The sequence below is a fragment of the Ascaphus truei genome, chromosome 1 (genome assembly GCF_040206685.1).
Source record: "Ascaphus truei isolate aAscTru1 chromosome 1, aAscTru1.hap1, whole genome shotgun sequence".
NCBI classification, from domain to species: domain Eukaryota; kingdom Metazoa; phylum Chordata; class Amphibia; order Anura; family Ascaphidae; genus Ascaphus; species Ascaphus truei.
The window spans coordinates 373,194,725-373,221,069 of NC_134483.1; the positions used below are offsets into that span (position 1 = coordinate 373,194,725).

The 26,345-nt window shown below is 42.3% G+C and overlaps 1 protein-coding gene across 2 annotated transcripts in view; it reads left to right on the plus strand.

Moving 5' to 3' along the window:
* Positions 1-3,562: 3,562 nt before the first annotated feature.
* The window catches only part of LOC142501163 (uncharacterized), a 113,265-nt gene continuing 90,482 nt past the window's right edge, over positions 3,563-26,345 (plus strand). The window contains exons 1-6 of one of the 2 annotated variants that reach the window (XM_075610631.1): positions 3,563-3,995; positions 4,353-4,606; positions 7,426-7,497; positions 12,660-12,776; positions 17,979-18,056; positions 20,747-20,848. In XM_075610631.1, the coding sequence (XP_075466746.1) occupies positions 4,556-4,606; positions 7,426-7,497; positions 12,660-12,776; positions 17,979-18,056; positions 20,747-20,848 (420 nt within the window). In that variant the 5' untranslated portion in view covers positions 3,563-3,995; positions 4,353-4,555. Of the gene's footprint in view, positions 4,607-7,425; positions 7,498-12,659; positions 12,777-17,978; positions 18,057-20,746; positions 20,849-26,345 lie in introns of both variants that reach the window. The other variant, XM_075610638.1, reaches the window with a different exon arrangement.

Below are 26,345 nucleotides of genomic sequence, written 5' to 3' on the forward strand. Positions count from 1 at the left end.
ATTTATGGGTTTGTTCTTGAAATACCTCAATGTCTGTGCAATTTCTCTTAATCCTTCGAAATTGGCCATAGGGGATGTTGCTAAGCCACTTTGGATGGTGACAACTTGAGGTTAGTAAAAAGTTATTAGCATCTGTATGTTTAAAAAAGGTTTTTGTTTTAATTTCCTTATTCTCAACGTAAATGGTGAGGTCTAGGAAATTTATTGTTTCCCTACTATGCTCTGATATCAATATCCTCTATTGGATACAACCCATGGACGTTTTTGTAAAATCTAATCCGCAGCTTCAGCAATCCGTTGATTGGATTCTACAAATCCGGCCACAGGCTTGCGGAATCCGCAGAGTGTATTGGTAATATTAATAAAAAATCCGCAGCATGAGAATCTCCCTTTCTGACATTGATCCGCGGAAATCCTCTGAGCAAAGGAACCGGCCAATCCGCTGCAGATCCAAAATCGCAAAAAACAAAACAAAAACACCCATCTCTAGATCTGAGCGATATGTTTATCACACATATGACATACATTGTATGAGATGTGATATTGCACGTGTTTCTGTAAATACTTTTGATATCTTTAATTAATAAAACATTTATTTTTATTTTTAATCGTGTCTGTGACAGGGTTTATTCGCTTATTTGTTTTGAGTGCTAGGAACCAATTTCCTTTTTTACTACTATCCGAGAAGGTATCAGGGTCCCTCTCTTCTTGTTCCCCTTTCACCTGTGTTTATATATAGATACCGGTCACGTTCTAAGGTGGGGTTGTCTGACTCATATACTTTTTTATTCACATCTCTCTGTTCATTACCACGGAGACACTAAAAGTGTAAAACATACAATACTTATATTTGCGTTTTTGGCGGTATATTTAGCCAGTTAAAAATATAATTGCCACTAATCCACTGGTCCTTGGAGGAATTGAACTTTTAAATCTATAAGCTTGAGTCTGTAAAACTACCAGAGCTATGTGTAAAAGTAGTGATATGCAAAACCCTGTAGAAATGTACAAAACAACAACAGACTAAAATGAAACTAATCTAAGAAAACATTAAAAAAACAACCAGTTGTTAATTTTATAATAATAATAATAAATAATAGTTGTTTTCTTATATAGCGCTGACCGTGTACCCAGCACTCTACATGTAATTTTACAGTCACAATGAGCCCACAATCCAAGAGTTTACAATCCAATGTTTATTTATTTATAAAATGTTTTACCAGGAAGTAATACATTGAGAGTTACCTCTCGTTTTCAAGTATGTCCTGGGCATAGAGTTATGATAACAAATACTGTACATGGTTACAAATACATAGTTACATTAAGTGTACAGGGTTATACATTACAGTATATACAAGACATTGCATGCACAGTAAGAGATAATATATGTTATAGACGTATGCAACAGCTACAGACCAGAATCAAATGTGAGACAGTTTTAGCTTTTAAAGGACTAAGACTAGTTGGTGGTGGCTGTGAGAGTCTCCAGTAGATTGTTCCAGTTTTGGGGTGCACGGTAAGAGAAAGAGGAGCGTCCGGATACTTTGCTGAACCTTGGGACCATGAACAGTCATTTGGAGTCAGATCTCAGGTGATAAGTGCTGCATGTGTTGATGCCTGAAATACAGGGAGATAAAGTGACTTGCCCAAGGTCACAAGAAACTGTAACTGGGAGTTTTTACACTGGGTTAATCTGCTTTAAAGGAAGTGACATTGCTATTGAGTTACTCCTATTGTCTGATTTTTCAGAATGTCATATACACTGTTAGATTGTGCGCACAACGTATATCACAATTCCATCAACCAATCGTAGGCATAAACACCTATACAACTCCAGTCACCCAAGAGACGAAATATCAAAATAAAAGTTTAAAACAAAGTGATCACAATCTTCCTATTGTGTAAATAGAATAGATATATAGAATCTTACATAAACTCACAATTGGCTTAGAAACATGAAAGGATATAGTAGAATGTAGAGATTAATTTAATGCATACAGTAAATATGTCATCAATCATCTGGTTGCTCTAATTACATGAGGGTGATTCAGGGAATGGACTCAGAAGAAAGACAATAGAATGATGTGCTTCAAACATTCAGGACAGGTAAGCAACTGAGAAAACGAACCCCTCCCCACCATCATTTCTACTATAAACCTCTATGTATATGACCCAATTGAACTGCTGGGGCATCCCATCAATGTATCAATATTGCAGTTCAAGCTTCTAAAAAAAACATTTTACATTTTATAAATGATTAGATGTAACAGCAAATTCTTATTGTTCTGCTATTTTTTTTTAATATGATGCAAAATCTTATGTAAACTGTAATGTAAACTCGCATAGTAATATGTTCAGGTCTACCCTTAGGTCTTTCAGCACCAGGGTTAAGAAACATTGTTGTCAAGGTTTCATACTTCAGCAAATTACAGCAACACCTCTGCACAATCACAGGGCCATACTGACCAAGTCTCTCTATTCAGGGCAGATTCTTCCAGATTTATTGATGACAAATATAACATTTGTCTGCTTTCTCCTTGAAAATAATTCCCTAATCCTAATGCAAGTCAATTCAAGGTTTAGAAATCGGCCATATCTTCATACCAAACCTTCCTGAAATAAGCTGTCACATGTTGGACAATATGCAAGCATGGGGTAAAGGTACCTTAGTGATGGTACTAGGTGGTACAGACTACCATTACTTTTTCATTTACAATCCCAGATAAAACTAGTTTTCTCATCACACATTTAAAGTTCCACTTTTTATCGAAAGAAAATTGATTTATTTTAGGTAGCTTTTCTCACTTTCTACTTTCTAGCATACATAAATATTGTATAAATCCAATGCATGCTCCAATTTTTCTCAATATGGAACACTCGTAGATTTTTTTTAAATGTCAAATGATATCCTATAAGTGATTAAATAATTTTTTTTCTTTACTGCATTATTGTTTTTATGATGCCCAATTGAATCCGATACAAAAGTTTCCTTTTTTTTTTTAATTGTTCTTGGAGTAATTGAAAGTATCTGTGAATGTCTTAATGGAAAGTTGGGAGAGCTTTGTGCCCCTTACCTGGCATTCCACCTGGCACCTGGCACCTTATCTATTATATCATTACAACTTTGTCCTTGTTCCTCCTCGGATGTGGCAATTATACACACACAGGCTCGTTGTTCTCAAATGTAAGCTTTGTTTGATGTTTGTAGATGTGAAATGTTAGGTGCGAGTGCAGCCGGTGATCCCACCCACTAATCTATCGCGACTAGTGAATGATAGCTCAGATCTGACCTTGAGTTGAAGGAGAATGTGTAATTAGCAGAGGGGCATGGATCCCCTCCAGGGGACAATGCAAACAGGCAGAGTGTGCGTTGCTATGAGGAGGACTTCAGTTTGGGTTCTGGCTAGGGGACTGCCCTTGGATCCTATCCATCAAAGAGCACAGTAGGTAAAGCTGACACTGTTTCTTTTCCTAGCTGGGAGGAGTTAAATGAACAAAGTCAAACAAATGGTTTACGCAATAATCCGAGATCCACAGGTATGCACAAGGCAGATCGTGCAGATACACCAGCCAAGTAAGGATCTCCATGAGGGCACCTGGCAGCATTTGTCTTTTGCTACTTGGAGACGGCAAGCCAAGAAACCAGGCCGTATTAGTAGATTCATTATAGAGTCTTTGCTGTATCAAAATTGTGTATGGATAGATAGAAAAGCAGTGCACATACAAGAACAATCAAGGATCTCTGCTATCTCCACCATCTTGCAACTAAAAGAATTCAACGTTGTCTACACTGCAGCTCTTCTCACCAATCTGCACTGCTTCTTCACTCAGTGTCTGACCAGTCAAACCGACTGCAACTAGGATTTGGCTCTGCAATTCTGCATAATCAGATATACAGAGCCAGGACATACTTGAACAAGCAAAGACTCCAGTTATAACTTCATTCATTCTGCAGTATTTCTTTGTCTATCAGAGGAACAATCCATACCATATCAGTATGTTAGAACTTTTTACCCTACTTGTATCCACTTATCAGGTGCATATCCATGGAGAGTCTGCCGCCATATGAACAAACACATACTGTATATAACATGCTGTATATACCACATTGCTGTATCTATATAATCATCTGACACCTTAACTCATTCTTCACTGAGAACATACATAACTAGAAGGTTATAAGATTAGTACATTGATCCTGGCTATAGTCAGACTGATCTGCTAACAAGGGGGGGAATCAGGCACATATATAATAATACAATACAGGAGCGACCTGACACCGTTGTTTCCTGGATAATGGATTTGTCAATCTAAACTATTTAATTAGTGAGATCCTAATCTTTAAATTACAGCACCAGCCGGGAAGTACTGTACCTAATAAACCAGGAACCAGAACAACTTCAAGATCTGCCAATGTTTCCTACCTTGCAGAAAAGTTGCCTGCGCTCCCCATCTGAGAGGCTCATTGGGAAAAGCCCTGTGATTTCCCCCTAATCTCACAATTTAAAGAAGTCTATCAAACCTAGTGATGTATTGACAACCCATCTGATGCAGGATGTGGACATTGTATATGAAAGGAATCGGACCTCGGAAACATGTGCAGAAAGTAAGCAGACCAGTTGATTTTGACTTCTAATTCTCCTTCAGCCTTCTGCCCTGCCTTTGTTAATCTACTGTAACTTTCTCTATTCTCTCTCGATCAGGAAGATTTTGTTATGTGCATGTTGGAAATGTTGTATCTTGCAACAATCAATACATTGTACCGAGAAGACCTTAAATACTTGTAATGTCTATTATAGTAGCAACAATAAATTAGCCAGGTGTCAAGAATGGCTCAACTTCCAGGAATAACAGTAAGACAAAGAGTTTCTTATAAAGTTCTTTATTCGTTGCTTTCAATCTAAAATTCGTTTCAGTTTTATGCCAGTAAAAAAAATAAAGCATTGGTAGTTTCACACCATTTGATTCCAATCTCAAAAATGGTTCAACAAGCAGATACAACATCTACAGTACATAGCAACACTTATGCGTTTTTTAACACGAGTAACCTATATAGTTAAACAATATGTAAGGAAGGATAATAAATAAATAATAAGAAAACGCTATTAAAATACATTTTCCACCAATATTATTGATATTTCAATGAAGAAATATTAAAAGGTATACGTGGGGAGTTTTTACTAAAATGATGTATATACATTATTATATTCAACACAGAAACATCTGACATAAACTATAATGTGTTACTTTTTTTTAAAGTTTTTTTTTTTATTGTTTTAACTATTCTATTGTAAATCAAATTTCTAATGCCCATACTGGCCCAGAAGAAGTGTAGATTTTTTGTAGTTTATTATATCTTGTTGATGAATCAATATCAGAGTTATTAATAGATGCAATTATAGCGCACAAAGGCTTCTAATGTGTAAGCACCTAAAGGACTGAAAACTGTAAATGTATTTATGGAGAACTCACTTTTATGATGGACCAACAGGAATCGCAACCAACAGCAAATCTGCCCTTCTTCATGACCTATAATCCCTTTTTTAAACAACTCTAAATTATATTTTAACATATTATAATGTAACAAACATGTTTTGTTTCTATAGCAACCATTTACACAGTCACATCCCCTTCCTCTTCTGAACCAGGCTCTGGCACACCCCTTTTTGAGCCATGCTCTCTCTCTAGCAGTGCACCAATTGTATCTGTGACTGCCTGGTCACATAATCTTCCTCACAGAACTTGGCATATCTGGTCTTCTTCTGTTGCACTGACAGCCATTTAGTGAGCCTGAGCCGAATCTTCACCGATCAATCACAGGAGAACGGATTGACTGTCCATTTAGCTAATTACTTGCCATTGAGTGGATTGTATTGATGCACATATTAAAGGGAAAACATTTATTTATTTATTTTTAAAAGGCAGCTTGTACTGCTGCTTTAATAGATACTTCAATTGTAGATGAGAAAATAATACAATGATTTCTGGCCCCTCTCAAAGCAAAGAGGTTACATTGTACTTTGAAGTTGCATTGACACCTGGCTCCGGAAAAATGAACTCGTAAGGGCCTATATAATAAGCTTTTTTAGTGCAAAATCTGCAGCACAGAAACTTCATTTTAAAAATGTGCTTGTTATGTGCTTATATATGGACCTGACATTTCTTAAACTGCTCCATCAGTGCCAAAAATGTATTTTTTTGTTCCTCTTCCGGTTAGATTGCATTCAGCACTCCAGACAAGCCATAGACCTCATGATGCAGCTACTACGTCCTGGGGCCCCTTGTGTGCCAGACCTCAGGACGGGATAGCCACATCATGGGTAAGCCAAAGGATTAAATGTCCAGCCAGGACAGTATCCTTTCTTAATTAGGTTGGGAAATGTAAATCAAATTGGAATTGACTTGGAGTTCTCTATTTTGGCACAGACGATGAATCAACAGACAAATTCACCCAGCTAATGGCTTTTCAAACCTATCTTCACCTGAAAACCTAAAATGGCTTGAACTTGGTTACTTGGGGGCAACTTTCTTTACAACACAGGATTACAAAATGTATTATAGCCAGAACAATGCAAGTGTTTGAAACTTTACCAGAAAGTGTCAATTGTTATATGGTATCGACCGCAAATTCAACATGTTATTTGAAGTAACTACTTATACTTCCCAGTAGACACACTGATCTAACAATGTTATACTGAGTAAATAAGCAAAAATAATATGATTAATAATAATAATAATAAGACAATTTCATGATTTACAGCCTTTTTACACCATTATTTTTGCTTTGGAGGGCCTCATACAGATGCAGCGGCCGTTATCCGAACATTTCACTAAGGCGTTCTCGTGAACTCTGCTGTATTCTCCGCGGCATTCACGGGTTATTGTTCCGTGAAAGCTGCCATGAATGCCGCGAGTCGCACCTGTGTTTACCGCTGTGGATTTTTTCAAATTACCTGGATTCTGATTTATTTGCAGTACTGTACAGTTACCGTATGTACTGTGCTATACTGTGTCAATTTGCAGGTGTTTAAAAACCAGATAAAAACCAAGTCAACGCTAAAATGCCATTTCCTACACCCGGTACAAACAATAGTAAACACGCGTCTTAACGCGGGAAAGTTTGAAGAAATCATGCAGCACCACCTGGCTATGCCGAGGAATATAAATCGTGAAATGTTCGGATAACGGCCGCTGCATCTGTACACTTATTTATATCACTCTAGAATAAATTATTTTATATCAAATTTGTATAAGAAAAGGTCAAAAAGATTTCACAGTCTTGTTGCAATAGTAATAATTAGACCTCCATAGCTAACAAAAGAATGATTGGGAATCTGTTGCGTGTCTATAACTTCTGCAAATATTAGAGTAGCTCAAAAAGTTGCAATTAAATAATGTTATATGAATTCTGTGGTCTTCTTACAGGATAAGAAAGAGGCGATCGCCTTCCCTCCTATCTGCAAGGTGCCCGCTGCAAATGTATCAAGTACAAGCAGGGTCAGTATTGAAGCTGTTTGAGTAGTTTTGCTCGTCCAGTCATGTAAGCCTCTTCCAAATGGCCAGAATGTCATTAAAATGTAGTTATACTTTCCTTTAAGAGTAGTTAAATAAAGGAATGAATGACTTTTTAACACAAATTCAGAATCAAAAATGTTTTAAAATATATTGATTTCTTAATAAATAAAGATGTAAAATGCTAAATATGTAATTAACACATAGCAGTACTAAGTACAATAAGACCTGGCTCCCCTTGCTGCATGTGAATTTTCCTTAGGATGCTATTTACAAATGGTATGATTCTTATCTTGGATTTTAAGCGCTTTGAAGAAATTAAACGTCAGTGCACTGGCTGTATAACATTGTCAATATTAACTAATGTTAGGGTCCATGTTAACACTATTCGATTTAGCTCAGGTGGAAAATTTAATTTCTAGGGTACATGCAAAAATGCTGCGTATCACAGCCCCGAGCAGTTTAAGGGAGCACTTATGTCCAGGATTTTTCTGTAAAGATGCAACAAAGGAAAGGGTTATTTACAGTAAGGGCAGTTAACATGTGGAATTCATTACCCATGGAGACTGTGATGACAGATCCAATAGATATCTTTAAAAAAAAGTTGGACATTTTATTAGAAAGGAAAGGTACACAGGTATAAACCAAATAAGTAAACGTGGGAAAGATGTTGATCCAGGGAGAAATCTGATTGCCATTACTGGATTAAATGTTAAAATATTTTTAAATCAACCACACTATCCTACTACAGATAATAGAGTGCTACTTTAAACTGAGTTCTTTCTCTTCTGGTTCATTAATCAATACATTCTCAGTCTAGCACCTTATCTACCCTATACTTTAATTCAGCTTGAGCAGAGGTTCCTTTACCTTTCCTACCCCTCCCCCTCCTTTCCCACGGTATATATGCCATTACTGGAGTCAGGAATAGGGTGACCAGAAGTCCCGGTTTTTCAGGCTCTGTCATGGTAGACCAAGTTTTTTAACACAATTTATATTTAAGGAATCAGTCACAGGGCAAAACAAGGCAGTGATATAAAATATAAAATTAGGTTTATTTTGGATAAGACCTCAGAAACACAGAAAAATACAAAATACAAAAACATACACACTTACGGGGTTCTGGGGAATGAGATCTACCTTTCCTAGGTGCAGGGACCCACTTCAAATGGGTTTCCCCTGTCTGCTTCTCTGCTTCAGGATATCAGAGTGCTGAACACACAGCAGCCACTCTGACATGTATCTCCTGCTGGTCACAGTCCAACTCTACACTCCTTCCCAGAGTGTCTCTCAGATGGTCTCTCCCCCTGATAGTCTCCTGCTTTGATCAGCAAGTGTTCCTTATATACCCCTAGGTGTCTATCCTTTAACATTGAGCAAGGGTAGCCAGCCAAGAGAAACAGTGCCTGGGGCTCAGACCTGGTAACTGATTCTATTAACTAGTGTCTTTCCTTTGTTCTGATCATATCTTTTCTATGGAACAGTTCAGTTAAAGGGATTACAGAAACTCCCCCCATAGAAATTATAGGAACAGGCACATAACATCATTTACATTTGCAGGCCTGACATATTAATTTCATCATCACACAATACCAGGTATCCTAATCTGGGAGGAATTGCTAACACAGGCATAAATACAGACATACGATAATTATGTAAAAGACAGGACTTAAAATTACACACATCTAGACCAAGTCACATCATAAGACAATGCCAGCTTTCTAAACCAGGGGAAGGATTGTCACAAGGAATAAAAGAATACATTGTTTGAAATACATTCTTACAGACATACCCCTACCGTCACAGGCTCTGTCCTGACTTTTTGGGGCTCTGTCCTGGTTTTAGGATTCCCTGGCAAGTGCTGACTGCACATGTGCGATTGGCTCTTCCAGCTGCCCGTGACATGCATGATCGGCACCTGCTGACTGCTCATGCACATGCACGACCGGCAAGCTCTGATCGCTCATGCACACGAGCGACCGGCATGCGCCGTTCACGCATGCGCTGTTGGCAAGTGCAGATTTTGCATCCCCCCCCGATTTTGCCGCCCATGGCCCAGGCCTAGTGGGCCTATTGGGAAATTCAGGCCTGACTACAAGACCTCATTATGTACAGCTGAGAGGATAGAAGGAAGAGGGGGATATAATAAAAACTTTCAGATATGTAAATGGATTCAACAAAGTACAGGAGGGAAGCATATTCCAAAGAAAGAGGAGTGCTAGAACTAGAGGTCATTCTCTGAAGCTGGTGTGATAGGGGTTAATACAGTGAGGGGATGCAATCATGCTTGGGATAGAAATAAAGCTATCCTAAATATGAAAGAAAGCCAAGGATACATTAGGGTGTGAAGTTTTACAGCAATAGGAACATGTGTAGACTAAGTGGGCCCAGTGGTTCGTATCTGCTATCAAATTCTGTGTTTCTGTTTCTATGAAAAAGAAGCAAAAAGTGATGTACTATGAGTGCCTGTTTGCATATCATTACCCAGGATCCCTAGCTGCTGTGGAAGCGCTGTATGCAGTGTCATTATGGAATAAGGAAGGTTTGCCTGAGTCACGTAAATGTGTTCATAAGTGTTTTTTTATCATTACTTTACTCTGTATGGTAGAAGTTTTTTGTAACTTTTTTACTCACAATAACTTGTTTGTGCACATGTTTAAATAATAATAATATGAAATCATTGAAGTTATAAAAAAAAACCATTACAAGCTATAACATTAATTTAAAAAGGGGTTGGAGTTATAATTTGACTATTTGGTGGGGAGGCAGTTGTCACCAGGTTCGAGTTAGATCCGATCAAGACAAATACCATAATGGCAATGTGCTGATGCTCATTTTCACAGACCACACAGTTATAATGTTGTCATATGTATCACCAGGGCCGCCGACAGGGGGGGACAGCCAGGACTACTGTCCCGGGCCCAGTGTGTTTAGGGGGCCCGGCCCCCTGCCCACACATTAATTCCCTGCAGAGGGGCACTGAGTTGCAGCAAGAAGCACAGAGGGGAATCCCTGCCTCTGCAGAACCTCCGTAAATGGGCTGGGCAGGGGGCAGGTGCTTGAGAGAGAGAGCAGAGAGAAACATGTTTGGGTGGGGAGAGAGCAGAGATTGACAGGCTGGGGTGGGGTGAGAGGAGAGAAAAAGACATGCTGGGGGAGAGGAGGGAGACATGCTGTCGGGGAAGAGGAGAAAGACAGGCTGGTGGAAAAGAGGAGAGGAGACAGGCTGGGGTGGAGATCAAAGAGACAGGTTGGGGCAGAGAGGAGAGAAAGAGACATGCTGGGGAGTAGAGGAGACAAACAGGCTGAAGGGGGGGAGAGAAGAGAGACAGTGTGGGGGGAGAGGAGAGAGACATGTTGGGGGTAGCGAGGAGTTAGAGACAAGTTGGGGGAGTGGAGAGAGATAGGCTGGGGTGGAGAGAGACATGTTGGGGTGGAGATCAGAGAGACAGGCTGGGGCAGAGAGGAGAGAAAGAGACATGCTGGGGAGTAGAGGAGACAAACAGGCTGAGGGGGGGGGAGAAGAGAGATAGTCTGGGGGGAGAGGAGAGAGACATGTTGGGGGGAGCGAGGAGTTAGAGACAAGTTGGGGGAGTGGAGAGAGATAGGCTGGGGGGGAGAGAGACATGTTGGGGTGGAGATCAGAGAGACAGGCTGGGGCAGAGAGGAGAGAAAAAGACATGCTGGGGAGGAGAGGAGAGAGGCAGGCTGGAGGGGAGAGGAGAGATATACGGGCTGGGGGGGGGGGAGAGAAGAGAGACAGCCTGGGGGGGAGAGGAGAGAGACATGTTGGGGTGGGGGCGAGGAGAGAGAGACAAGTTGGGGGAGTGGAGAGAGATAGGCTGGGGGGGAGAGAGACATGTTGGGGGGTAGAGGAGAGAGACAGACTGGGGGGAGAGGAGAGAGACATGTTGGAGGGGAAGAGGAGAGAGATGTTGTGGGGAGAGGAGAGAGAGACATGCTGGGGGGAGAAGAGAGAGAGACAGACTGGGGGAAGAGGAGAAAAATGATAGTCTGTGGTCGGGAGAGAGGAGAGCGACATGCTGAGGAAGCAGAGAGAGAGAGAGAGAGACTTGAGGAGGGAAAGGAGGGACATAAGAGTGAAGGGGAAAATATGGAATGACATAAACGGATATGAGAGAGAGAGAGACACTAGGGGGGGGGATGAGAGACATGATAGAGCAAAGTAGACAGAATGTGATTGTCGTAACATTTGCAGGGCCCCATTCTTCAAGTCTGTCCTGGGCCCCAAAAATTCTGTTGGTGGCCCTGTGTTTCACATCAACAGATATCATTGCAACACTCCCTTGATTCAGTAAATAGTTTGGTATGCTATTGTGTAATTCATAACTGTTATGTACAGAACAAACAGTATTACATGGGAAAGCGGCCTTGTGGTTATGGAACAGGTCTCTCAAGTGGGTGAAAGGACAGTATGTCACAAACCAGGATTAGCTGCTTCTGACTTTGGAAAAGCGACTGTATCTCCCTGTGCTTTGTGTGGAGGAATAAATATTAGACTGTACACATCTTGGGGGCCTGTAACACCACAATTTGGTATTCATTGTTATATACAGTAGTTACATAGCAGATGAGGTTGAAAAAAAGACATGTCCATCAAGTTCAACCTATGCTAAAATTTAGATGATAGATAGTGTATCCTATATTTGGACTTAAAGTATATTGATCCAGATGAAGGCAATGACATCTCATAAGGGGGAAATAAAATCCTTGCTGACTCCAGTAATAGCAATCAGATTTCACCCTGGATCAAACTCCTTCCCATGTTAACTTATTACGTATATCGCTATATAATGTACATTTCCTTTCTAAAAAGATGTCCAATTTTTTGTTGTTGAATATATCTATTGTATCTGCCATCACAGTCTCCATGGGTAATGAATTCCACACTGTAACTGTGAAACAGTCGCCATGGGTAATGAATTGTAATTAGAGAATGTTTACAAACCAGTTATCATGGAAGGCTGGGCAGCCGTGTTGGTCGTTTCTTCCATGTAGTAACAAAGGAGGGAGAGCGAGAAGGTGGTATCATACCTTTTATTTGACTGACATGTAGTTGATATATACTCCCTCTCCCTCCTTTCTTACTACAAACCAGTTATGCGCCCTTTGTTTCTTTCTTACAGCGGAGCAGTTGGGGTGGACAGGCAAGTTCTAAATCCCTCCAGCAAATGTTTTTCTCCATGCAGATTTCTGACACTCAAAAGTCACTTCATAGACATAATAGTCTAAAAGATGTTAGTGTAAGTACATTGAACAAGTGTGAAAAAAATGAATTATTCTGTTTATCATACATACAAATTTTTCTCATTTTATTCATACAAACATCAATGCCAAGCTGTGATGTAATGTACAGTGCTGTGATGTAATGTACAATGCTGTGATGTAATGTACAATGCTGTGATGTAATGTACAGTGCTGTGATGTAATGTACAATGCTGTGATGTAATGTACAATGCTGTGATGTAATGTACAGTGCTGTGATGTAATGTACAATGCTGTGATGTAATGTACAATGCTGTGATGTAATGTACAATGCTGTGATGTAATGTACAATGCTGTGATGTAATATACAATGCTGTGATATAATGTACAGTGCTGTGATGTAATGCTTGGAGTGCTGGTCATGAACACACAGGCTTGTGACTTCAATTCCTGCCTGGGTTTCTAACACCCAATTACTGATCACTTTGTCTGTGCCCTCCCAGCAGTGCCGTCTTAACGCATGGGCACGCTGAGCAGTTGCCCGGCGGCCCCACGAGCATAGGGGCCCCATGCTAATCTATGCACAGACCAGAATTTAACACTAATTTTCCGATCACCTGCCTCAACATTCAAATCTCCCGCTAACTCGGTAGAAGGAGAAAAATTACGACTTGTAGCGGAGCGTTGGCATGTCTGCATTAGAGAGATACATTTTGCCGTTTTTATTGCTTGCGATGTTATGGAAGCAGAATATTGTAATGGATTCGCGGGAGGCAATTAACGGCTGGGGACAAGAATTGCTGTGTAGGCATTGCCCAGTACACTGCTTTGCCCGGGGGCCTATAATGCTGTTAAGACGGCCCAACCTCCCAGAACATGTTTTAACATCCAATATTTAGCTCAATGTTTTTTTCCCTTCATAAAATAGAAGGTAATATATGTTTAACACAGTTTCTTTACTTTCTAATTCTCATTCTTACTTGTGCAATGTTTCTGTATTTCTTTGTTTTGGAAAAAAATGATGGAAACCAAAAGATATATTATTTAGTTAGGGGCCTTTAAAAATGATTGCAATTATCTTCATTTCCTTCTTAGTCACTGAGGGGTGTAATGAACCTTTCCCATTTACTGTACACTTCAATATTGATATTCTTGGGCAAATCTCTCTGCCTACTCTCTGGACACAGTAAAAAAAAAACAGATATTAATTGCAACTATTTTTTCGGATAAACTACCTTAACAATAAATAAGTAAACAACATTCAGATTGCCTCTTTTAACTGAAGAATCTGAAGATTTTTAACACTATGCTGTTTAAAATCACGGTGTCCAAACCCTTTCCACAATGGGGATGTCATGTCACAATTTGAGAATGGTTCATCTATTAACAAACAGGTTGATTGATTATAAAAAGTATTGTTATTGCTGAGTTCACACCCTCTCGGCAGCATGCTGGTGTCACAAGACAAACTGCATTACATTGTTGCTGTTGGTAAGCTAAGCAGGGCCGCAGACAGATTTCTCGGGGCCCAAGACTAGAGTAACATCCGGGTACCCCCCTCCATGACAGCTCCCCCCATGTCGGCGGTACTGTGAGCCCCCCATTTCACACCTCACGAGCCCCCTCTCCCCCCTCCATCAATTACCCAACTCTCACTCAATCCCCCCCTCTTCCCATGTATTTCTCTCCCCTACGTCTCACTCCCTCTTCCTCACTCACCCCTCTTCCCCCTCCATCAATTACCCAACTCTTACTCAATCCCCCCCCTCTTCCCATGTATTTCTCTCCACTCCATCTCACTCCCTCTTTCTCACTCACCCCCTTTCACCCCCTCTCACTCTCCCCCCTCTTGCCTCGCATGTATTTCCATATTCATACAGTAATGGGAATAAGGCTTAAGACATAAAAGTAATATTAGGAAAAGCAGTCCCGGCCCCAAAGAGCTTACAATCTTAAATAAAATTTCAATCTGGGTGTTTGTACTTGTAGTGTGGTCCAATACTGTATAAATCCAAAAACACGAGTAAAAGCAGCAATACTCTATTGCATGGAAAATCTGATCCCATTCCTGGCTATTTCTTTATCCCTTTCATTGTGAGTGCAGCACAATGTGGTAAAACAGCAAAGTTTGGGGCTTTGGCAAACCCTTTCTCAAGCTTGTTGTGCTGTCCTCCCAATAGACAGTAATTGGGATGAAGAAAGTTAGGCTGCGTCCACGCTAGCGCTAAGCGCACGGTGCTTGCCGAGTTTAGTTTCTGCCATTTAAATTGTCCCGTCCCCGCTCACACGGTGCGGGGGCGCTCATGCACGGGCACGCACGCTCTCCCAAGCTTGGTGCTTGGGGAAACAAAAAAAAGAGTGTTTGAAGCGTGCTCAACAAGCCCCCAATGCCCCCATTCGCGCTTGTGAGGAATCGGGGAGAGCGTCCCTTGCGGCGCGTTCCCTCCTCGCTTACCTATAGTACTGCAGCGGAAGCTGCCGAAGATTCGCCCCCCGCTGATGTGCGCATCACCGTTCCTGTTACAGAGTGTGCGCGCACCCGCTCCTTCTATGCACGGTCACTGAGTGTAGCTCCGCCCCCTCGGGACACGCCGCACCTCCGCTGTGTGCGGTGCACGCGCATGACGGCGTGCAACGAGCCCCAGCTACGTGTCAAGATTTGCTATGAGCCCTTGTCTCCTGCAGCCTATCCTTGGCATCAGCGGGGCCCCGCCTCCGCTCCCTCCCCTACTGGTTCCTGTCTCCTATATAAGACTGCCTCTTCCTGGCATACCTGGCTGAACATAAACTTTGTGTAGCCTTGTGTGTGCCTGGCTTGTCCAGTCCTGTCTTGCTTTGATTTCTACATTTACCTCTCGTGTACCGACCTGGCTTTGCATTTGGATTCTCTCTGGCTCTTTACCCCTGGCTTACGGATAACGACTACATGTACCTCTCCTACCCTTGGAACCTGGCAAGTATTGGATTAACCCTTTTTCTTCATACCCAGACCCAGCAACGCTACAAACTACCTACTGGGCTCGCCCCCGCTACTGTGGGTGTGTGGCACTGTCCTTCCCACCTCAGTGCCGGTGTCAGGTCTTGTCTGTGGGCTTGCACAAGCGTGACAGCGCTCTTGCGAAATAGCCAGGACACCCGGCGCTCCTGCTTGGAGAGCTGGTGACGTCACCACTCTCAAGCATGAGCGCGGTCAGCGCCAGTGGGGCAATAGACTATTCATCCACTAGTAAATATGTTTAGTACCGGTAATATGATTTTTTTTACCAAAACCACCCATTCCTAATGTGAAAGAGGTATGATCCGAAAATACATTTCCAGTGTATTATCATCAATGGGGTAGAAAAACATCTTGTAAATAAATATATATATAGATGTAGAGGTATCGGTATCGTGTTAGCTGAGCTTTAATAATTAAAAATGAAAAGACGATACCATTCTGTGGCTCAATAAAAGCATTTCGTTAGCCCCAGAATGGTATAGTCTATTCATTTTTGATTATATATACAGCTCAACCCCGTTATAGCGCGATCCGCTATAACACGGATCCGCGTATAACGCAGTTTGAGCATGGACCCCAAATTTAAAAAATAAAAAATGTTATGTTTATTTTACTGCACACACAGCACACTGGATACGCACACTGCACACTGCATACGCACACTGCACACACTCACAGCACACTGTACATACTCACAGCACCAGCACACACTGCACACACTCACAGCACACTCACAGCACACTGCACACACTCACAGCACACTGCATACACTCACAGCACACTGCATACACTCACTGCACACTGCATACACTCACTGCACACTGCATACACTCACAGCACACAGCACACAGCACACTTTCACAGCACACTGCACACTTTCACAGCACACTGCATACACTCACAGCACACTGCATACACTCACAGCACACTGCATACACTCACAGCACACTGCATACACTCACAGCACACTGCATACACTCACAGCACACTGCACACACTCACAGCACACTGCACACACTCACAGCACACTGCACACACTCACAGCACACACAGCGCACACACAGCAACAGCACACTGCACACACTCACAGTGCGGAGCTGCTGAGGGGAGTGTGGGGAATGCTGGGAGAACTACAGTGGCTGCTAGGGGACATGTAGGGCTGCCGGCACCTCACTCCACCTCCTCCTCCCTCCTCCCCCCCCCCTTTTCCCAATCGGGTGCACGACGGCCATTTTTTTAAAATTAGTGTGACCCCAGTTATAGCGCGGTGGCCCCCGAGGACCGCGCTACAACGGAGTTGAGCTGTCTATATATATTTATACATATATATATATATATATATATATATATATATATAAACACAGAAAAGAAAACCTCTAAAAAGCACTCAGACAAATTATGCAAAATAATAATAATAATTTATTAAATCAAAATATGATGAGAAACAAAAAACAACTGACTAAAATAAATTGAAATAGGACAAACCTATTATTATTTTGTATAATTTGTCTGAGTGCTTTTTAGAGGTTTTCTTTTCTGTGTTTCTATATTTATCTCATTCCTCCAGCACCACCTAGCAGTTAATTTTTCTGTTATTTCTTTTCAGTTATTTTTCTGATTAAGATAGGTTTAGATAATGCATTTATCTGTTGGATGATGATGTGGTATTCATTTTTGTGTCTGTTATATACAGTATATATATATATATATATATATATATATATATATATATATATATATATATATATATATATTCTGTATTTCTTTAGTTGCAATGATTAGCAGGCAAAATTAAAAAAAAAATCACAATTTCTGTCATTAATATTTGTAAACATTGTGGTTTTGTGATTATTTACTTAGTTAATGTTATTAATAAAAGGTAAACGTGAGCATGGCCCCTGCAGGTGCAATATCCCCTTCTTTGTGACTAGAACAGATTGGATTTATTGTTGTGATATTATGTCCTCCAGCCGCCTAGTATTCATAGCAGGATAATATTCACTGGTAATCATTTCTAAACCACTGCATGTTCTAACATGTACTCAGTGTTTGTAAATGTGAAAATCTATAATTAAGTAAAACCACATTGCAAAAAAGTGGTAGTTTCTTATTTTTTCAAGAAATGAATCACATAAACAGAATTACTTTTGCATGGGAATCCTTTGCTAAAAATGCTTCAAATAAATGTTGTACTTGTCTGCTGAAGATTAATGCTTCCTCCTTTTTCCTTATAACAAAATAGCTAGGTGATTGCCATTGGAATATACCGCATAAGAAAATAAGTGGGGAGAATAAAACTCAGATCAAAGAACATTTAAAGGTGAGTGGTTTTTCGCCTTCACATCAGGTCTTCTGCATAGATAGTTTTCCATCCAGTTTCCCATCCTCCCATTATCACAAGTACTCTGCACCATTCTTTAATCTTCCTTTCCTGAATTATTTTCATTCTTCCTCCTGCTCTTCATCAGGACCACGGGTTGCACCGGGTTTTAGGACTAACAAATGCAATAGCAAACACTAGTAAATGCCGCAAGGATATTAATTGGTTGACCCACACTCGAGCTCAGGTCCATGTAGAGAAGTTGGAGTACAACTGACATATTGATTATAACTTTGCGTTGTATCAGAAACCGATACTATGATCGTACAGGTTCGAAATACCAAAAGGTTCACATTTGAGGCATCAGAAAGGATGACTATAAAATAATAGGGATTGATGGGAAAGTGGAATCAAACAGGCTTAATACAGTAGCAAGATGGAATTTGTTCTTGACTTGGAACCCAAGTGCCACTGTTCATTGTGTGTACTACTTCTAAAGCAGCAATGTCAATGATCATAGTTAATCATCCCTTGTCTGTTTGATTTCATATCTTCTTGCAATTATCCACAAGGGATGTTTGCATAGTACTGTAAATTTGCCTGGTGCATTATGTACTAGATAAGATATAGATTATACACTTGTAGCTGAATGGATGCGAATTCCATCGTCTATTATGACTACTTATTATATTGCTGACATACTGAAATCTCCTGGACATTACTTATCTACATAATACTTGGCATATCTCCAATTCACTTGGTGCAATAAATGGTATACTCACAATCTCCCCTTTGTGTTCATATATGCTTTATGATAAAAGCAAGATAATGTTTGAAGAAATTTAGTATCTACTGATGTATGCTAGAGAAATATAAAGAGAATACTCATGTTTGCCTTTCCTGATAATGACTGAGTAATAGTAAAAATATTTGTATTTATTGCTATGACAAGATAAGCTCATTCAACTGTGAAATGTGTTATTTAGAGGTGCAGTGTCAATTTATACCAATGTAAATACTAATTATTAATTGTTTTTCTTGTATAGCGCTGCCAGTATACGCAGTGATGCTCAGGAAAATTTTGCAGGCACAAGTCACTACTTAAAAACAACTTTTTGGTGCCTGAGGCATAGGGAGATAAAGTGACTTGCCCCAAGACACAAGGAGCTGACCCAAAGATTTGAACCAGTTCCCCTGCTTCAAACTCAGTGTCATTGTTTTCAGTGTCATTGTCTTAACACCCTGAACTACGCCTTCAACCCAAACAAATGTCAGTATACCATTCCAGTATACACACATATTCCAGTATGCCACTCCAGTATACACACTCCAGTATGCCACTCCAGTATACACACATATTCCAGTATACACACTCCAGTATGCCACTCCAGTATACACACATATTCCAGTATGCCACTCCAGTATGCCACTCCAGTATACACACATATTCCAGTATACACACTCCAGTATGCCACTCCAGTATACACACATATTCCAGTATACACACTCCAGTATGCCACTCCAGTATACACACATATTCCAGTATGCCACTCCAGTATACACACATATTCCAGTATACACACTCCAGTATGCCACTCCAGTATACACACATATTCCAGTATACACACTCCAGTATGCCACTCCAGTATACACACATATTCCAGTATACACACTCCAGTATGCCACTCCAGTATACACACATATTCCAGTATACACACTCCAGTATGCCACTCCAGTATACACACATATTCCAGTATACACACTCCAGTATGCCACTCCAGTATACACACATATTCCAGTATGCCACTCCAGTATACTGTTTTGCATACTTAAAAAATGTGTAGTAGTATTGAGAGCGCGTGGGGAGAGAGGTATCGTTCAGCATATATGGAGGCCTGCCATGCACACTCACACATGCACACATACATAAACAAGTCTTTTTGGCTCATATGTAGCAGGGGATTTTCCATTAGGCCCGGGCCTAGAGCGGCAACATTTTTGGGCGGCAAAAATGTCCGCCCCATATACAGTACTTTGGCCGCGCTCTCGGGCCTGAAAGGAAGTAATTTAATCTGTTGCGGCCGGCTCCTTACCTGCCGCCCTCCTCCTCATTCTGAACGGCAGCATCAAATGACGCCGCTTACGTCACCAATGTGACCTCACGGCGTCTCGTTGCCATGGAAACGTGACGTCACCATGCAACGTGACGCCGGAGGGGGGGGGGGGGGCAACAGGTAAGGAGGCGGCCGCAACAGCTGTGCCTAGTGGCTGCGGATTTTGAAATATGAGTGCCACATCCCTGGTTTAAAAACTATATAACACACTAAAACATATGAAACATTGTACAGATACTAGAATCCCCTAGAATCCACGATCCCTCAACTATGAATTGTTAGAAGGGGAGGTCCTCGAGGTGACATCAAAGGGAATCTATTATCCACATTACACAAGGACTTTAAAGTCTAGACAAGAGGCGATAAAATAGCAGGTATTGTAACCCTTTTGCAACTGGATTGACATGAAATGCATTTTATAGAAAGGAGTAGCAGGTGTCTGCAGCCGGATAGACACTTCATAGCCTTTTTTGTTAACTTGTATCAAGAATTGGTAGTGGTAATGGAGTGATAAACCGCGAAGGCTTTGAAATGACGTTGCAATGTGCTTCTTATCTTTTCTGTTTTCTTCTCTAGAATAATATGCACAATCGGCGCGTGAAAAGAGTGAGTAATGAGACAAGCTTAGGTCATGAAAATGAATATGTCCTGGAGCACACAGAGACATTTCTGTTAAAGGTAATGGTAATTTGAGATTAATTCTGCTTTTTCACCATTTCATTCTGTGTGTCTAGTAAAGAAAACAAGTAGACAGGAAAGGGTTTTTTGTAGGCATGAGTTAGGAATTGTATGTAAGTCTGTCACCACTTCATGTAGAGATGTAAACTTCCAAGGAATTAAACTCCGTGACATTTGAGGGTCTTGAACAATAAAAGGGAATTTTAATGGAAAAGTACTGACTTCTATCCAGGCCCATCCCATGGCAGGTAAGCAGGTAAGGCACAGCCAAGGGGCGACAGGTCTCAGGGGCTTCAAGAGGGAGAAAGTAGCCGCACTGCTGCTTTCCTTTTTGAAGTGAAACTTCTTTGCTGGCGCCTGCAGGGTTTTCGTTGGAAAAAAGCCTTACCTTGTTACGAAAATTCGTAACGCGGGTGACAACATGCTCCTAATGATTGCACGCCCGTCGCGCGTACCCGTCACACTCGCGCATGTGCATCAAACCACCATTTCAGGCCGCACGGAGGTGAAACACACTGCAGGGTCTCGCCGCACATCCGCAGTGGTGACCGGAGTCTGGCTCACATGCACAGTGGTGACTGGACTCGGCGCTTGGGAGACAGAGGCACCCAGAGGCAGACACACACACACAGAGGCAGGCACACACACACATAGTCAGACTCACAGGCAGTCACACACACGCACAGAGGCAGGCAAACACACACACACCCAAAGGCAGACACACACATATATGATCCCCCTTACCTCCGATGAAGCTGCGGCTAGTGCGTGTGCCGCTGGAGATAGAGGCGGACCCGGGAGGAGGCAGAGAGTTGCAGCCAGCAGTGCATGGAGCGCTCTGGGGGCTCCGTGGAGCACACGGCAAGCGGGGCCGCCATTTTGTATATCACGCATGCGCGATGGGAGTTCTGCGCATACGCAGTACGGCCGTGAGCGGCGGCCATTAGAGATAAGCTCTGTGCAGGGACTACATGTCCCATGAGCCTTAGGGGTGGATACCACGTGGCGCGCAACAGCCAATAGGGCTGCCAGGATTCTCTGCACAGACATATTGATACAATTGGCGCGCTTGCAGCCACGCCAGTCGGAAGGGGAGCAGGAACAGAGTCGGTAGTGTCCAGGGAGCTGTGCTTCCCTGGGCTAGTATACTGGACACCTAACAAGCTCCACGCCAGTCGGAAGGGGAGCAGGAACAGAGTCGGTAGTGTCCAGGGAGCTGTACTTCCCTGGGCTAGGCCTAGTTTGCCCCCTTGGGCCCCAGGTAGGCCCTGAGTCCCTACCAGCTTGTTGGTGCTGTAGGGAAAGGCCCCTTAGATAGGGACATTTCCAATTTAGCTCTATAGTGTCAGGGACACAGCATTGACTTGCGGCCTGTGGTCTGGGACCAGACCACCACCGCAAGACAGAACCTCTCCTAAGGTGGGGCACTCCAGCGGGAGTCCACCCCATGCAGAGCAGGACGCCTTTGCTGAGGATGACAACGTGGGATCAGACTGGTCTTGTCATCAGTTGGCGGTACCCGGGGGGCTGGAGCGCCTAGCATGTATCATGCCCTACAAGTGCATGAACAACCACACATTATGTGGATATCGCTACCGCACACTTTGGAGTGGGTTTGACTCCTGTGGACACCGGCTGGTTAGGTGCCCAGGGCACCTCAGTACTTTGGGGGAACCGCACCAGGGTGTATAAGGTGGTGGTTGGACAGTGGGGTACTGTGTGGGCACGGCTGTGCGAGGCCTGTATATTATATGTTATTAGTTGTGTTACCAGTAAAGATAATCTATTATATCACTGTGGTCATATCATTCCTTTACTGTGTGTTCCTGGGCAGGGGTTATCCAACTGCGCTTGGATCCCACCCAGGTAGAGGCGCTGTCATCATACATATCAGGTACACCTTAGGCTCCCTGCAGCAGAAGATCAGGCCTCCTGTGAGCCAATCAGGTAACGCATCACACGTAGTCACCCTAGACACGGGGGAAAGGGGGCTACATTTGGAGGCGCTGCTGAGATTCTGACCTGGGGTGCCCGAATCAGCAGTTAAAATTAGCAACACCATGTTTGTGCCCTCAAAGCAAGAGGTCCACGACAGGGCATTAGATTTCCACGAGCCTCCCTGCCACGTGGTCGCAGTGGGCGGAGATCCTGCCCTCACACTCGAGTGCCATCCGTGACCCACATGGGTCTCATATCTCCCACTTAAGTAGATATATATCCAGCGCATGTGTCAAAGGCCGAAGATATGACCCCACCTTCCATTGGAGTACCCTAATACTGACCACGAACCAAGAAATATTCAAAGAAGATGCTCCTCAGGCCCTAAATCTACCGGAGGCCCTGCCTGCGGGTTGCCCACTTATATATCCTGAGCTACCAGCTCCCCTGGCACCAACGAGGGCAGACTTACCCACCCCCAGGGTAACCTTCACGCCAAGTGTCATGCTAGAGGCATCCCACCGAGCCGAGGCATCCCGCTCGAGGCATCCACACGAGTCACCTACCTCAGCTGGTATGAGAGTAGTCCTAAGCAGGCTCCTAGCCAAAGGCCGGAATATCCCAGTCGCCTGTCAACTGGTGTCTCCGACTTGGGCGTGACCTTACTACAACTAGTAGAAGAGGCCTTAGCAATGGCTTCCCAGTCCCAGAACTTTAGAAAGCTCAAGGCCTTCTCCAGGATAACTCCCATACCCGTGGGAGAAGAAGGGATCGATTCCTGGAAAGAACACACCCTTATGGTGCTGGAAGAATGGTCCTGCCCTGAGGAAGTGAAAAGGCAGCAGATCATGGAGTGCCTGTGGCCTCCCGCTTCTACAGTGGTGAGCATGCACCTTGAGGAGAATGCGGATATAACGGCCCGGATGCTGGTGCATTTCCTAAATGAAGCCTACAATCTGGAGGATGACGAGAGTGAGCTCTGGGCTAAGTACTATGCCCTCCGCCAGAAAGAAGGTGAGGAGCTGTCAGCGTTCATCACCACATACAATTGGTGTTGTGGCCGCTACTCACCCAAAAACTCATCTCCGTCTCCGGTGTGTATGAAACCTGACAAAAGCAGTTCCTGCGAGGATCGAGCCCAACTAACCCTATAGCCAACATGCTCTGGTGTGGTCTCCTGCAAGGGAGTCCACCTATGTTCACAGGCCTATTGAACAAAGTGAAGATACACGAGGCACACGCACGGCTGCATGAGCCTAAGAAATGCAAGGAGTCCCGCAAGGAAAAGTCCAAGGGGGCGTCAGCCTCAAAGCTCAAGGAGCAGGCAAATATATCAAAAAGTGGCGCTCCAAAATTATAAACACAGATGTGAAAAAATGTGATACTTATACAAACATGAATTAATGCTGCTTAACCCTGTGTGGGGTCGTTCTCTCGATCCCGTGGACAGTGAAGAGGTGAAGATCATCAGGAAGCGCAATGTCATGTAAAAAACAGAAGAAAATTCCCTGATGGTGCAGTATTGTGATTGATATGTGATAAATATCAAGGTGCAGTGTGCTGGATACTCACAAGTGTAGAGTGAGCAATGTTCCCATAAAGGTTTCTTTATGTGTGTCAGCCCGTTGGACCGTCAGACAGGTAAGTGGAATGGTAAGTGCTGGAGACCTTAAGTGAATAATAAAACGGACATAGTGCAGACTGTACAAAATATCTTTAAAAGTAAGTATATGTGCAATACACTCACATGGTTTTAAAAGGTAACAAGCGTTTAGATCACACAGGTTGGATCTCAGCAATGAATGAGCTGTTCTCTGTCCCCCCTCTGCCTCGGCAGGCGTGCGTGTCACCGGTGCGTCTCACCCTAACCGGAAACCGGAAGTGACGTCATCTGCTCTGGGGGACGCCGATCCTGTGGGAGTTTTTCTCATCAGCCTCACTCTACGCGTTTCTCCGTATTGCGGTTTCTTCAGGAGTGTATGGCTGACATGCTCTAGGAGGATTTTATACGCTATGCTCAGATCCCATTGGTGGGCAATTAAGTATGGTAATCCAAATCACTAATTAGGGCAGGGATTACAGGTGTAAACAGGCAATATTTGTACAACTCATATCAATTATATATGAGTATAAACAGACATAAAAATTATAAGACTCATATCATACATATATGAGTCTTCCAAAAGAATTTTAATAAAATGAACTTAAAATTAACGATATACACATATTAGTTAAAATGGTTAAAATAATTAAAATAAATTAAATTAACCGCTACAACATGATTAACCCCTAAATAAACTGAGCTAGTCATATAATAGCAGACATGGTGATGTAGTTTATCTAGTGGAGAAAAGACAGGCATGTTAGAATCATTCACAGAAAAGGTTTTATGTCGAACTCAAGATTTAAACCTTGGGGGGAAATGGTTTTTAGCTCGAATATCCAGAATGATTCCCTCTTGATTAAATTTAAGTCTCTATTGCCCCCCCTCCAATGGGGCAAAACTTGCTCTATGGCTTTGAATGAGAAGCTGGCAGGATTGGAGCTATGTGTCAATAAAAAATGGTTCGAAACACTGTGGGTTGTGAGTTTGCGTTTTATATTACCCAGATGTTCTAATATGCGCGTTCTAAGCGGGCGTATGGTCTTCCCAATGTATTGTAAGCCACACTCACATTCCGCAAGGTAAATGACATGACTGGATCTACAGTTCAAATGCTGTTTAATTTTATAAGATTTCTGTGTTACATTAGATTTGAAACTGTATACTTCTTTAGAGCTATGCTGGCAAGCAGTGCACATTTTACATTCATAAAATCCTTTGGGGGGATCTAGCCAAGTGTGCTTTTTGGCAATTGTATTTCTCAGTGCACTCGGGGACAGGAAGTTTTTAATATTAGGTGCTCTCCTATAAACCATTTTTACTCTGTCCGCCAAATGTTCCCCCAAAATTGGGTCATTTCTGAGTACCGGCCAGTGGTTATTAAGGATTCTATTAATCTTACTGCCAGTAAGATTAATAGAATCCTTAATAACCACTGGCCGGTACTCAGAAATGACCCAATTTTGGGGGAACATTTGGCGGACAGAGTAAAAATGGTTTATAGGAGAGCACCTAATATTAAAAACTTCCTGTCCCCGAGTGCACTGAGAAATACAATTGCCAAAAAGCACACTTGGCTAGATCCCCCCAAAGGATTTTATGAATGTAAAATGTGCACTGCTTGCCAGCATAGCTCTAAAGAAGTATACAGTTTCAAATCTAATGTAACACAGAAATCTTATAAAATTAAACAGCATTTGAACTGTAGATCCAGTCATGTCATTTACCTTGCGGAATGTGAGTGTGGCTTACAATACATTGGGAAGACCATACGCCCGCTTAGAACGCGCATATTAGAACATCTGGGTAATATAAAACGCAAACTCACAACCCACAGTGTTTCGAACCATTTTTTATTGACACATAGCTCCAATCCTGCCAGCTTCTCATTCAAAGCCATAGAGCAAGTTTTGCCCCATTGGAGGGGGGGCAATAGAGACTTAAATTTAATCAAGA